General features: G+C 49.9%; 1 protein-coding gene across 1 annotated transcript in view; it reads right to left on the reverse strand.

Moving 5' to 3' along the window:
- The window catches only part of LOC148534292 (uncharacterized), a 16,328-nt gene extending 12,802 nt beyond the window's left edge, over positions 1-3,526 (reverse strand). The window contains exon 1 of the mRNA XM_088466989.1: positions 3,430-3,526. Coding sequence (XP_088323115.1) covers positions 3,430-3,526 — 97 coding nt within the window. The remainder of the gene's footprint in view (positions 1-3,429) is intronic.
- Between the last annotated feature and the right edge of the window lie 12,520 nt (positions 3,527-16,046).

Here is a 16,046-nt window from a genome sequence, read left to right on the forward strand (position 1 = left end):
GGCCCGGGACTGGCCCAGGCCCGCTCGGCGCGCAGCTTCCGACCGGCTCCCTCCGAAAAGGACTCCCCTCTCCTCCTGCCGTGTTTCCATCTCGGCCGCCCTCGCTCTTTGTCTCCACGGCTCGGTCAATTTCTCTCACGCCCCACAGCCGCGGGGACTCACCCCGGCTCTCTCTCTGTCGCTCTCACGGGGGGGCCGCCCCATCTCTCTCTGCCTTTCTCTCCGCAGGCCGGGCCACGGCCCTCTGCGTGCGGGCGCTACACCGTCGGGGCAACGGGCGGCGCACCGGGCCCTTCTCTGGGAAAGGGTCTGTTTCGCAGGTCGACGCTCGAGCGGTTCCGGAGAAATCGTGTGCTCCGCCGGGGCCCGGGGGTGAGCGCCTCGCCCGGGAACGAGGACAGCCTCCCCGGAAGCCCCTGGCAGTGTCGGATGCCTGAGCTGGGGCTGACAGACAGAGCAGACCACGACCGCCTGGAGTCAGACGGGGCCCGCCTGCCCTCCCGGTCCCCCCCGGTGAAAGGGGGTCGGAGCGCAAGGCGGACACCTGGTGGACCGGACGCCCTCGTGGCGGAGGGGTGCCGGGCGCGCCGTGGGCTGAGGGAGGGTCAGGTTCGCCCATGAAACCAGCCGGGACCCCTGGGTTCCGGCCGAGCGATCGTCCCTCCCCGCCGGGACGCGGGGTGCCTCATCGATCGGAAGGGTGGCTCAGGGGCACCTCGAGCCTTCTAGCGCTGTGCCCCACGGATCTCTTCCTGGCTCTCTCTCTCGCATCTCTTCGCCACCTATGAATCCGCCCGAGGAATTCCCTCGGACGTCACGGCGTCGCTGCTGCGCGCCACCTTTTGCGGGGCGCCGGCAGATTTTACCCGACCTCCTGGAACCGGGTCCCGGCATCGGGCCCTTTTTCCCGACCTCATTGGGACTTCCAGAGGTTGCAGTTCCCCTGTCTGCCACCAGGTGGCAGTGCACCGCACGGAAGGGTCGTCCTCATTAAGCCTCAACGCAAGACCCACGGGGCTCCCGCACTGGTGGATGGGGCTCTCACCCCGGTCACCCTCCGGTTCCCTGCTCGGGCAAGCTCCGTCACGGCAACTCCCTCATGCTCCTGGTAAAGGGAGGGAGAAGATTCACCCTGTTCAGCCCACACAGGCTTCCATGATAGCAGAGGGGCCTCTCTGCCCTTTTACACCTGGAGCCCTGCCCGGGTAACCTCAGACACAGAACCTCCCTTGCACTCTTGGAGCCATGCACTTTCAGCAGAATCAACCTGGGACAAAGAGTGCCCCCATCGATTGGAAGGGTAACTCGGGTGAAACTGGGAAAACTCGCGCTGTGCCCCACGGATCTCTTCCTGGCTCTCTCTCTCGCATCTCTTCACCACCTATCAATCCGCCCGAGGAATTCCCTCGGACGTCACGGCGTCGCTGCTGCGCGCCACCTTTTGCGGGGCGCCGGCAGATTTTACCCGACCTCCTGGAACCGGGTCCCGGCATCGGGCCCTTTTTCCCGACCTCATTGGGACTTCCAGAGGTTGCAGTTCCCCTGTCTGCCACCAGGTGGCAGTGCACCGCACGGAAGGGTCGTCCTCATTAAGCCTCAACGCAAGACCCACGGGGCTCCCGCACTGGTGGATGGGGCTCTCACCCCGGTCACCCTCCGGTTCCCTGCTCGGGCAAGCTCCGTCACGGCAACTCCCTCACGCTCCTGGTAAAGGGAGGGAGAAGATTCGCCCTGTTCAGCCCACGCAGGCTTCCAAGATAGCAGAGGGGCCTCTCTGCCCTTTTACGCCTGGAGCCCTGCCCGGGCAACCTCAGACACAGAACCTCCCTTGCACTCCTGGTTCCCTCTCCGGGCCACCTCGCTCGCAGAGTCCCCATGGGTCTCATGGAGCACGGCCTGGGCCTCGTCGGGTGGGATAAGACCCCGCCCCGTCCTTCTCTCTTGCCCGCTCCTAACAATCCGGGGGAGGAATTCCCCCGTGGGTCTCGCCATCGGCGCTGCGCGCCACCTTCAGCGGCGACTTCCCCCTCTCTTCCCCGAGGCCTTGGAAGCGCCGGACGGACGCGGGCACCCAGATCCGACCTCATTGGGGCCTCCGCAGAGGGGAGTCGGCCTCCCGGGACCGCCGCCCCGAGGCCTGAGGGGCCAATGGGTGGCTGGGGAGGGGGCTCGGGCTCGACCGGCACGGTGGCGCCCCCCGGCGGACGCCTGGCGCCGGTGCAGCAGCACCCCGAGAAAATTTTTGGGAAAAAAAATAAAAATAAAACAGAGGCCGCCCATGAAGTAAAAACATGGGGAGACTGTAAGGTGGGGGGGGGGGGGAAACCCCAGGCACCCCCTCCCACCCTGGTGGACACGTGGCGCCATTGCACTCCAAAAAAATATTTTTTGGGGGAAAAAATAGACACCCCCCCCATGAAATGAAAACATGGGGAGAGTGTAAGGTCGGGAAACGCGCCCCCCCAAACCCACCCCCCCCCCCCCCACCCCCGGTGGACAAGTAGCGCCATTGCACCCCAATTTTTTTTTTTCTTTTTCTAAATAGCCACCCATGAAATTAAAACATGGGGGGACACGCGCCCCCCCGGTGGCCAAGTGGCGCCATTGCACCCCAATTTTTTTTTTTTTTTTCTAAATAGCCACCCATGAAATTAAAACATGGGGGGACACGCGCCCCCCCGGTGGCCAAGTGGCGCCATTGCACCCCAATTTTTTTTTTTCTTTTTCTAAATAGCCACCCCTGAAATTAAAACATGGGGGGACACGCGCCCCCCCCCCCCCCCGGTGGACAAGTGGCGCCATTGCACCCCAATTTTTTTTTTTTTTTCCTAAATAGCCACCCCTGAAATTAAAACATGGGGGGACACGCGCCCCCCCCCGGTGGACAAGTGGCGCCATTGCACCCCAATTTTTTTTTCTTTTTCTAAATAGCCACCCATGAAATTAAAACATGGGGGGACACGCGCCCCCCCCGGTGGACAAGTGGCGCTATTGCACCCCAATTTATTTTTTCCCTCTAAATAGCCAGAAATGAATTTAAAACATGGGGAGAGCGTAAGGTGGGGACACGCGCCCCCCCGGTGGCCAAGTGGCGCCATTGCACCCCAATTTTATTTTATTTTTTTTCTGTCAGAGATCTCTTAAACACACACCCTCAGCACGGCATACACACCGACACCCATAAAACTCTTGGAAACGTGATTTTCAGGGACATGCCCAATTGCTATGTGGGGTAACAGGTACATGCCTCCTCTTTTGTCTCCAATGGTTTGACTCGTGGGGACTTCATTTTAGGTCCCCACTGTGCTAGATGTCCCACCGGTGTTGGTGTGCTGTCCACCCCAAGTCCCCAGAAAGATAGAATTGCAAGAGCACACACACACACACACACACACACACACACACACACACACACGTTAGTGCACTCACCTTGGGCCCGGGCACTTCCCCAGCCTCTCCACCGAACAGCGCTGTCTCCACCGGACCAGAGCTTCACTCTGCAGCTCCAACAGGACTCCTCCACCATGTCTCAGTCGCCGTGGCTCCCATGTGCAGGTAGGAGAGGGGGAGGGATCCGCTGCTACGGCCACTGCCGCTGGAGCTAGAGCTAGACACTGGTGTGTGGTCTGAGTCTCCATGCGGCTGCTCATAGATGCCTGACACCTGCGTTGCTACAGGCTCCGCCCGCCACCGCTGTCGCGCCCAAGCACACTCTGTGTGCGCACTTCTCACTAGCGCCGGCCACCGCTACCCATAACCCCGCGGTGGCCGGCTTTTAAGTAAAATATTGTGCCGTAATGACGTCCCCGCGCAGGTCCCGCACCCAAACCGGGAGTTGAAGTATACTTTGCGGGGGAGCGGGAGGCTTCATTAAAAACCGGGAGCCTCCAGCTAAAATCGGGAGGGTAGGCAACTATGGCCTGAAACAGTCCGTTAAACCTAAGGACAGGGAGTAGGAGGAAAAGGCCTGGCACAGAGAAACATAGCCACATGAGAGGTTGGTGAACCAGGGGCATAAAGGAAGGTGTCCAGTGTCCCCCATGGACTAAGAGAAAAAGATTCATCATGTAAGAACCAAAATCCCATTTTCTTATTCATCCATGGGAGACATTGGATGTGTGGGACATCCCAAAGCTGACCCCTTAAGTGAGGGAACGCTCCTATGCTGTGCATAGTACCAGTCGACCAAAACTAGAAGCTTTAGAGACAAAGGAGTAAATTATGTAGAATTTGATTAAGGTATGCGTAGAGTGCTCAAAAGACCACGCAGCGGCCCTGTACAGTTGTTCTGTAGAGGCACCCAGGAAGCACCCACTGACCGAGTGGGATGGGCTCTAAGCATGTCTGGAACCAGCTAGTTTATCAAAGATGAAGCATGACAGATTACTACAGGATTTCTAGAGGGGGGTTTCCAGATGCTTGATTTTAAAGTGATGTGGCCATAAAGAGGACATAATTATCACTTATGCAGCTTTAATATGCATTATACAAAGTGCAGTATATGTCATAATTCCAATATATACAGGACCAGCGGTCACAGTAAGCCATTAGATATGGTGGTAGAGCCATCCTGCATGATCTGAATGTTTTTTATTTCAGATGTGGGCAACATTCCAGAGCCTGGGAGCAAGTCCGGGAGTCTGGGGGAGCAGCAGAAGAACCTAGCACTGCCCTGGACATATATGTACATATTGGTCTCCTTATGCACTGTATTAATAATTAATCTTGTAAATGGTCTATAGCAGTGCAACCCTAACCGTGCATGTTTTCCATATTTCCTAGTTGGTGCACAGGTGTATTTATTACTGGCTGACACATGTTAAAAGATCCACAGGTGGTGCCTATTATTTAATTAGTGATATTGAGAAGAACATGCAACTCTACAATTCTATTCTATTACTATTTCTATTGTGGCCATGGTGTGGGCTGGGGAAGGGGGGGTTTCCAGGCAACCGGAAACCCCCCTGCATTTGCCTATGTACTAATTGTATGCAACAGGCCAGCGTCGGCCTGGTAGCCGGCGAGCCCCTTTTATGATCATCATAGAGCGAGCTGAATGGCAAATATCCGTAGTCATGTCTTCACAAGTGCTGAGGAACTCTATTCCTCTGACCCATTCTCTGGAAGAGAGGGCAACACTATTTCCTGGTTGATATGAAATTTAAAACCACCTTTGGAAGACAATCAAGTTTGGGGTAGAGGACTGATGAAAAATGGGAAACGGGGATCTATGCAACATTGCACTCAAAGCAGACACCCACTAGATAGAAGATATTGCTAGAGGAAACACTGTCTTTCATGTGGGCCAGCGGAGGTCCAAGGAATCCAGGGCCTTGAATGGATAAGACTGAAGAGCCTTTAACACCACAAAACAAAACCCCAAGGGGCAATTGGGGAAAGAAAGGTGGTAGAATATAAAGCACTCCCTGGATGAAATGCTGAACAGCCAACATATGTGCAATGTTGCGCTGGCACAAGACTGAAACTTGCACAATTAGAGAACAGAGAGACTGAGCCCTAAATCCAATCCTGTTTGTAAAAGAGGAGAAGACCCAAGCCAGCCGTAAAGCTGCCAGATCCAGTATCCTTACTGAGCACGAGTCAAAATAGGTATACCACCACATCCAAAATACCCCTAACTTTTATGAGGGTTGACAGCAACTCCGTCAAAGTCAGATGAATGAGACCCGGGTAAAGGCATGGCTCCAGGGCAGAAAGTTTGGACTGAGGAAAAGACGCCAAGGAGGATGGGGGGGAATTTGTCTTTCAGGGCTATCGACAATTGCCGAAGATCCGCATACCAAGCCCTGCGAGGATAATCCAGGATCACAGGAATGGTCGATCTGCCTACTAGCAAGGATAAACATACCGGAGACGGATAATGCATCTACCAGAAGAAACCGCTGAAGGACGTCCCATAGCAGGCTCAGTCCAATATGTCGGTCAGGTAGTAATCAACTAGGGAGCCGTTCGCTATATATTCTTACCCTAGATGGGAGAGAGTAAAAGGACAGTGGAACATCTAGAAATGTGCAGATCTCCAGTAGAGCAAAGCCCCTGTAGTCCATGGTCATGTCAAAAGATATCAGGATTGGTTTACACACTCAGAGGACCACTGAAGCCGCACTGATCTGGCAAGCAGTAAGGTGCCAATTCCAACAAGCTTGGCCCATTGCCTGGTCAAAGACCCTGAAGCTGTACATGGCGAGGCCAGTCAGCAGGACATATACTGATCCACCTCACCAAGGACTCACAGTTCGCACTGGCGCCAGAATATCCCGACTGGACTCAGTCTGTAGGAATACTGTATATAGGTATCAAAGATGTCTGCAAAGGCCGCCTTATAGGATAAATAAATTTGCCTCCTGAAATAAAAACAAAACCCCCCAGAAAATACAGGCATTAGAAACTGGTATGATCCTGAAGCTATAAGGTTAGAAGCTCACAATGCACTATAAGGCAAATGTAGTATTAGTCGGTGCAGAGTACCTGACATTTGTCACAATTTTTGGGAACGACCCATAAAACAGCGATGGGCCGTATTCAATTAGCCGCGATAAGTTTTCTGCGGAAAAGTATCGTGGGTGACGTCATTTCGCCAGGTGGAGAAGTATCACCGCATTCAATTCCAAATAGTTTTTGCAAATGCGAAAACGCAATGCAATGTAATAGGCGGAAAAGATTCGCCTATGAATAGGTGGTGAAAAAAAGTGCAGAATTGCGGTTTTGGGTTGCAAATGTCAGGAAACGACTCAGCTCCCTTGGGACAACCTCGCAAAGCATAACTGCGTCAAAAAAATCCTAAAAAAAAAAAATGAATACCCCAAAAAATTACTTTGAAAAAGGGGTGAAAAAGTACAAAGTTGGGGTACAAACTTAAAAACTAGCGAAATAAGTTTTTGGGGGGTCTGCAAGTATGGGGGAGGTTTTTTTTTATTGCAGGTACTTGCTGAAGGTGCATTTTTTAAAAATGCTTGCATCCATTTTCATGTACCCCAAATTTGCTGGAACTAGTTATTTTCTCAAAAAAACCCCTGCAAAATGCTATTCTTCACTAATTGTGCAAAGACGGTAATTAGCAGCTATTGATAGCATTTAAGTACCCCAAAGAGCTTCAGTAGGGCTATTCGGGGGCATCTACATTGATCCCCAATGTTGACAACACTCTTCGCCTGTTTGCGTTTCGCTGGCTCCCGTTTTCATGTCCTTTGGAATTGAATAGGGCGAAAAGCGGGGCCGCGCACGAAAAGTTTTTGCCTCCGAAATACGTGAAGTCGAAAAGTAGATGGCGGCTAATTGAATATGACCCAGTAGTTGTAAACACTGTGAGCTACAAACTGGCAGGGGAATCTGCGAATGACACATTATACGAGCAATGTGGACTCGGGAGTGTAAATTGTACTCTTGATAGCAGCCCACCTTACTCAAGCAGTTCTTACGCATGTTAATCTTTATTCAAGAGAATGTGCTGATCTCAAAGCACACATTGTCAATTTCCCCTCTCCCTACTTACTTTACTGGATGCAGCCCAGACAGAGGCCCTCATTCAGAGGGGGTCACAAGAAGCGATCGCTCTCTCTGAATGAGGGTGGCCGCTTCATTTTTGAAGTGCGGCCTCCTGGTCGTTAGTTAAGCTGTGGGTTATGATGTGTAATTGTAATATAATAGGGGTGTAATTTAAGCGGTGTAATGATGATAGAGACACTGGGATGTTAATACCAAGGTATTTAAATTGAGTAGAAGAAATGCGAAAATGACTATAAGCCGGATGTTGTAAATCAGTAGAAGTATTCGCGATGGGCATCAGCTCAGACTTATGGAGATTGATTTTGTACCCCGCAAATGAACCAAAACTAGATAGTAATTTAATTATAGCTGGGATGGAAGAAACTGGGTCAGAGACAAATAGGAGCATGTAGTCTGCAAATAAGGATAATTTAAGTTCAGTGGATCCCATATAAATACCTTTAAAGTCAGTAGAGGCTCTCAAAGCAATCGCCAGGGGCTCCAATGCTACAGCAAATAGAAGGGGAGATAGGGGACACCCCTGGCGAGTACCTCTCTGAACACAAAAAGAGGAGGAAAGTTGACCGTTGCTCGACACCTGAGTTACTGGTAAGGATACTAGATTTCAACCTCTATACGCACCTACCTATACCTTCTAAACCCTGCCTATAAACCTCTAAAATTGACTTTATATGTGTACGCAGTCATACAGTAAAATAAAGACTTTAGACCTTGAACATGTGTTCCAAAGCACAAAGTATTATTCAAGTAAAGTACAGTCAGTTACACGCTGTGATCTAAGTACAATTTAGCGCAAAGAATTATACAGACCCAAGATACAGTCATACATACGCAAGCGCTCTGGGCCCAGATTCCGGTATCAGCAAGAGACCTCCGTCAATCAGCAGAATAGACTAAAAACCCAGGGTCAGAACACACATATACCCCCCAGAAATAGACAACACAATAGAGGAGTTTGTTGCTGATCCCATTGGTTCCCAGTGCGGGTGCATTTGTTACAGGGCATTTAACGGGTTGATTCAAATGGCCACAGTCCAGCCTCCAACAGCTGATTGCCTTCGTTTTCCCACCTCATGCAAATCTAGACTGTTGGTTTTACAAAGTACATTTTGGTTCTTTATGTCTTTACGGTCACACCGTTGATACCGCAAAGCTGTGGATAAAGTGTGTATCAGTATAATATCAAACACGGCTTACTTATTATGTATTAAACACCTTAGACACCAAAATAGTCTTTATTTCACATAATTTGTAATAAATGAATAAAACTTGGATCTTTTACTTTATAGCTATGGAACCTTTTGTGTAAGTGTGCATTATGTAAGTATTAGGGATATGGGAAAAGATGCTAGTTAGGTTTATTTGATTTGGGGCAGATGTGCACGCATGCAGCTAATAAACAGTGTTCGCATGCAGGTTATTGTGCATTCGCTACTGAGCGTCATGTTAGCAGTGCAACTGTGCGTAATATGCAGTGTTTATGCATGAGATTCTATCTATGATGGACTTAACATATATATATATATACACACACACACGTGTGTAATATATATATATATATATATATATATACATACACACACACGTGTGTAATATATATATACATACATATATATACACACACATCTCATTCCTTACTTACAGTTTCAAACTGCAATGCAAATGTGTTACCCCCAGCTGTGAAGCTGGGGCCATTCTGTCTGGGAGTGGGACTAAAACCTGTTTAGGATTCAGACAAATTCAATTGTGTAGATCAATGTCTGGGTTATATTACAATTGCCACAACTATACTAATCCAGCTTCGACACTGGGGAAGAATATAATGTTGACAATAAAGAAATAAATTCACTAGGGAAACCAAATTTGGATAAAGTGCAGTAAAGGTGATCCCATGTGACAAGGTCGAATGCTTTTTCGGCGTCCATTGAAAATAATGGACTGTGTAACAAAACATATCCATAGTTATATGAGAGAAAAATGGATTAAGAGCATATGCATAAAACATAGAAGATAACGGATAGAGCAAATATCAGTTGACAAAATCTGAAATAAACAGTCACACCTAGGATTCCCCATGAGGAGGAGAAGAATCACCAATCACAGCTGCAGCCTCTTCCTGAAGATATGCCGCTGCGTCATCTGGAGTTGAGAAATCCAAATATGAATTTTCAGTGAACAGACGAAGTCTTGCTGGGTACATTAGGGCGAAAAGCCGATTTTCTCTGACTAGACCAGCACAAATCGAAGAAAAAGCTTTGCGAGCCCTGGTTACTTCCGCAGAGTAATCTTGGAAGATGAATAGCTTATGACCCTCCCACACCAGGGAACGCCGTCTCCTAGATGCTTGCCATATCGCCTCACAGTGCAGAAAGTTCAAGCAACGCAATATCACCACTCTCGGCCGGGCATCTGGTTTGTCGCGTGGCGGACCAATACGATGTGCTCATTCGACAATCATGTCAGTGCATTTGTCCCCAATTTCCAGCAAGGATGTGGTAATAAAACGTGAAAGGGACTCACCCTTAACTGATTCGGGCAGACCCACAATGCGTATATTATTCCGCCGAGACCGGTTCTCTAAATCATCCAATTTATTAAGAGTGGAGATGCTGCTTATGAAGAGTATCACACTGTTGTTTCAATGTGAATACATCTTGGAACACTTCTCCCATTTTAGCTTCATTAACCTGCACTTTCTTCTGCAGCTTCACAATGTTGCTATTTGATTCCTGCAGTGCCTGTCTGAATGAGTCTGCCTGCTCCTGCATCAGAGGGGCCATGGTGTCCCTAATAGCCTTCACTTTATCAGCATAGGAGGCTAAGACAGGAGCAGGGATTTCCCCACTCTGAGAGACAGATGCTGTGAGAGATAGAGGTGAGGAAGAAGCTTGGGGCTGTGTTTGCAGGGAGGTCGCGGCCGCCATCTTGGAATCGCGCCTCTCCCGATCTGAGCGCTGGCGCTGCTGTTTATTAGTCATGGAGAGAAGTAAATACCTCTCCCTGTGCAAGCAGTGGCTGTATTCCGGCTGTTAAGACCCGTGGTGGGGTCCGAAAACGGGACGGTAGCTGCTGGCTTCCAGGAGCAGCTTCACACCGCTGCCATCTCCGTTTGGGTGTGGAGCCGGAAGTTGTCATCGTCATCATTTTGTGTAGACTGAGATGATGGCATAGGCCTTTTAGCCAGTCTAAGGGGTTTATCCCCCTGCAGCATAGCCTGGAGGGCAGTAGAGGTATCCGCCAGGTTCTGCACTGTTATAAAGAGTATTTATAGGAGGCACAAACGGAACCTGCATGGGTGAAACCTGTTGAGGCAGGCCCTGTGAGGGCAAAACAGACTGCTCTGGGAACGCCATTGGGGGAAATACAGGAGGTGAGACTATAGAGGGGTCTGGAGGATTATAACACCTCACACAAAACCCCTCTTGCACCACATCTCCCACACCTAACCCTGCAGCACATGATTTGCATGACAGCAGGGCTGGAACAGAATTGTGCATATTATCCTCACTTTCAGACATATTGTAGAGAAAGTGCACACTGTATGTGACAAGCCACACAGATATTAATATAAATGTGAGGTATAATAAACACCTTGACAACACTTGTACTGTAAGGGCTCAGAAAAAGGAAAGGTATAGTAATACGGCTGACAGAATGAGTAAGAAACACAGACAGACAGCGCTAGCATAAAGTCACATACAATGCAGAAAACACCTGCACAACGGCACTACAAGTCAACTACACAGACTCAGTGTCTGGTAGGCTATAGTGCGACATACTCTGACCAGGAGGTGAGGTATGTAGGGGGACCCGGGCTCTGCGACGTCCTGAGAGATCTGCTACTTGCCAGAGGAAGAAAATGGCCGCTGGAGACCTCAGAGGAGGCGTACTGCCTCAGCCAAGCCAGACCACAGTGGAAAGGCGTGCTGAGCAGAGGGGAGGAGCCGCTGTGAACAGGGAAAGCTGCCTCCCCAGGCCGGCAATTAACCACCAGGACGCTGGTATGCACCAGTATAAGTCCCTGGTGGTCTAGTGGAAGTGCAGGTTGTCTGTACCTGACTCCACTGCCGTCATCGTCCGTCCCCTGAGAATCAGAGGAAAAGGACTGCCACAAGCGGATCACCGCAAGCAGTGATCCACTTCTTAACTGCTCCCCGTACATCTGGCCGCAGTCCTGGGAGTCCCGTGAGGTCTGGCTAGCACAGACCCCGGGGTCCCGCCGAGATCCCCAGACCAGTACTGGCGTCTCAGTGCCGGCGGAATAACGCTCTGAAGATAAACTTTAAATTCTTCTTGGGCTGTAAACAGCCCCACCTGCGTTACAGTTACCCGACTCCGGCCAGGCACCAAACGAAACTGAGGTGCCTCTGGCTCAGGGGTGGGGTATAGGGATGGGCCCAGTGCATCCTGTGAGTAAAAATACAATTGCATGGTGCCCAGATGCCCTTGCCATCACCTAAACCCCAAGGGCTCCCTGTGGAGCCTATGGACCCTCAAGAAGAAATATATATATATTTTTTTAAAGTACTCGTTATGTGAGGACATAGCCCCTAAAACAACAAATACAAACACACACACACACAAACACATATTATATAAATAAATAAAATCTATCCACAGTCCGGCACTCAATTGGTGACAAAAAAAAAACAACTTACTGTAACAGGTGCCTTCCACAATCAGCCCCAGATCAGGATGCACTGTGAAGCTGGCCATACACTGGACCAACTTTCATCCAACCATCCCACTACTGTAGTTGGTTGGAATGAAAATCTGGTAATGTATGAGTGTAAATGACAATAAGAAATTTGCTCCTAAACACCAGAAAGCAGACAAAAATGGTCGTTTAGTCAAGTTGGTTAAATCTGATTGATTTAAACAACTTGCCTGAATAACAGTTTTTGTCCATTTTCAGGGGTTTAGGAGTAAATGGCTGATTGTCATTTGCTCCCATGCATTTCCAGATTTTCATTCCAACCAACCAACTAGTTGGATGGATGGATAAAAGTTGGTCTAATGTATGGTCAGCTTTACACATAGTTCCAACGGCGGCACTCCGGAAAATAAACAAACAATAATTCCTTTTGCTAAAGATGCAACGTTTCAGTGCTTTATTAGCTGCCGATGGAAATGTGTAATATTATATATATATATTTATATTATGTAACACAGTCGGGATAGGGGTCCCTCTCCTGGGGTAGATGGACTCCCACTCTACAGACACGGCAGCCGTAGAAAAAGGATACAAGTCAGCGGTTCTCGTACAAACTGGTCGGCGCCAGTCTTTGTTTTGTTTTATGTTTATATTCTTTTGGCACAATAAACAGAAGTCCTAGCCCGGCTGGGCACTAGCTACACAGCAGATTCCCTCTCTATAATAATGGTAGGACCTATTGCCCTCACCATCAACAAAACATGTGCACAGTACTTACAACGATTATCACCAAGTGTCTCTGAATAGGCTAGTCTGCCTGCTCTCCCAGGTTTGAGACACTCAGCCACAAACAAACCATGTTTATATTAGCCATCTCCAGCTGCAAGCCCTAATGAGCCTGTTACCATACTGAAAGGCCCAAAACCTGGAGTGGCCTGTGGATTGAGCCCTCCCTCTCCTCACATCCACACCCCCAGGACCCAAACCGGCTTTTCCAAAAGCCGATTCTCCTGGGGTTTTTTAGAACACATAGGCCAAAAACCTAGGACAAACGTACCTGCCATTGACCACTTTACCAGTGCTTCTATCACAATATATATACACACATATATAGAGAGAGAGAGAGAGAGAGAGAGAGAGAGAGAGAGAGAGAATGAATAATAAGGGGCACTCACCAGATTTAAGCATATAGAGAATATAACATTTTAATCCTCACATATTCCATGAAAAAACAGGTAATCTCAGTCTCATCGTTTCGGTCTGGACCGTCCTCAGGAGATACAGTAATCCACCAATCCCTAAGGATTACTTATTTATTATATATACTGTGTGTATGTATATTTATATATATAATATATATGAGAGAGAGAAAGAAAAAGAGAGAGAGAGAGAAAAAGAGAGAGAGACACAGACATATATATTTATTTATTGTCTGCTTGTTGTTCGGCACTCAGGATAATAGGGCGAACAGGGTGCCCTCCTAGATAGTTGAATATATAGTGTTCCAATAGCGTGACATGGCTGCTCCGCAGAAGTAAGGAAAAATATGAGATATGGTAAGAACTTACCCTTGTTATCTCTATTTCTACAAAGTCCATAGGGTTCCACAGGATACCTTGGGGTATAGGTGTGACGTCAGTCGCAGGGCACCAAAGAGTTAAGCTTTCAGCCTCCCAGGATGCACTAGGTCCCCCTCCTATACCCCGCCCCCGGGCCAAGGCACCTCAGTTAGTTACCAAGCCATAGGCCGGAGGAGGAGAAGGAAGAGAGAGAACAAAGATCTGGACACATACAAGAATCACATTCTAACCAGAGGGAGACGGAAAACCGGTGACCAGAGCAAAGCCCATCTGCAGCACAGGTGCGACAGGGCGGGAGTCCTGTGGAACCCTATGGACTTTGTAGAAATAGAGATAACAAGGGTAAGTTCTTACCATATCTCATATTTTCTACTTCAGGGTCCATAGGGTATCCACAGGATACCTTGGGGATGTCCCAAAGCAGTATCCTTTAAGAGTGGGGACGCTCCTGTGCAGAAAGGAGAATCCGCCGCCCGAAGGAAGCATCCTGAGAGGCGAAGGTGTCAAACCTGTAATACCTCACGAAGGTATGGACAGAAGACCACGTAGCAGCCTTGCAGATCTGAACTGCCGAGGCACCACGTCGAGCTGCCCACGAAGGACCCACAGACCTAGTGGAATGAGCCTTCAGAGAAGGAGGGACCGGTAGGCCTTCATGAAGATAAGCTTCAGAAATAGCCATACGGATCCAGGCTGCCAAAGTTTGCTTTGAAGCAGGCCAACCCTTTTTACGGAAGCCATAGAGGACAAACAAAGCGTCCGACTTCCTAAACGAAGAAGTGCGGTCAACATAAGTCCTTAAGGCCCGCACAACATCCAAAGAGGCCTCACCCACGGAAAGACCCGGTGAGTTAAAGGCCGGAACAACTATTTCCTCCTTAACATGAAACTGGGAAACAACTTTGGGAAGAAACTCGGGCCGAGTGCGGAGCACTGCCCTGTTCCCATAAAAAAACAAGAAAGGGGGTCTACAAGAAAGAGCCCCTAACTCAGAAACACGTCTGGCCGAAGCAATGGCCAGAAGGAAAACAGTCTTAGCTGTTAGCCATTTAAGATCCACTGAGTCCAGTGGTTCAAACGGCGGTCCTTGGAGAGCCCTCAGGACCACAGCCAAATCCCAAGGCGCCACAGGTGGAACAAAGGGCGGCTGAATGCGGAGAACACCCTGCATAAAGGTGCGCACATCCGGGATTGTAGCAATCCTACGGTGAAACCAGATAGGGCCGAAACCTGTACCTTCAAAGAAGCAAGGCGAAGCCCATGATCTAGTCCCGCTTGCAGGAAGGCGAGAATCCGAGACAGACGAAACTCCCACGGTGCATAACCTCTCGGTCGACACCACTGGAAGAACGTATGCCACACGCGATGGTATATCCTCGCGGAAGACGGTTTCCGAGCTCGTAACATGGTACGCACCACAGAGCTGGAAAACCCCCGGGACCTCAGCATGGCCGTCTCAACAGCCACGCCGTCAAAGACAGCCGAGTCAGGTCCGGGTGAAGGCAAGGACCCTGAGACAGAAGGTCCGGTCGTAGCGGCAACCGCAGAGGACTGTCCACGGACAGACCCTGAAGGTCTGAGAACCAGTGCCGTCTGGGCCACGCGGGAGCTATCAACAGGAGCGTCCCTCCTTCCTGTTTGAATTTCCGGATTACCCGTGGAAGAAGGGAGACCGGAGGGAACAGGTATGCGAACCGGAACGTCCACCGGACGGACAGAGCATCCACCAGAGACGCCCCTTCGTCTCTTGTGCGAGACCCGTACACCGGCAACTTGTTGTTGTGCCGGGATGCCATGAGGTCGATTTCTGGAAGACCCCACCTGTCCACCAGTAGTTGAAAAACGTCCGGGTGCAGGGACCATTCCCCCGGATGAACGTCCTGGCGACTTAGAAAGTCCGCCTCCCAATTTAGCACTCCCGGGATGAAGACCGCTGATATGGCCGGAAGATTGCGCTCCGCCCAAACCAGGATCCGAGAGACCTCTACGAGAGCCGCCCGACTGCGAGTTCCTCCTTGCCTGTTTATGTAGACCACGGTGGTAGCGTTGTCCGACTGGACCTGCACCGGGCGACCCTGGAGAAACCGCTGTGCCTGCTGGAGAGCATTGAAGACTGCACGGAGTTCCAAGATATTTATTGGAAGCTCCGCTTCTGTCGGCGTCCACCTGCCCTGGAACAAGTGTGGACCCGAAACTGCTCCCCAGCCCCGAAGACTGGCGTCCGTTGTCAACAGGACCCAATCTGGAACCCAGAACGGACGTCCCTTGTTGAGGTGGGTCGTCTG

Source organism: Taudactylus pleione, unplaced genomic scaffold (assembly GCF_031769625.1).
Source record: "Taudactylus pleione unplaced genomic scaffold, aTauple2 ptg000069l, whole genome shotgun sequence".
NCBI lineage: Eukaryota > Metazoa > Chordata > Amphibia > Anura > Myobatrachidae > Taudactylus > Taudactylus pleione.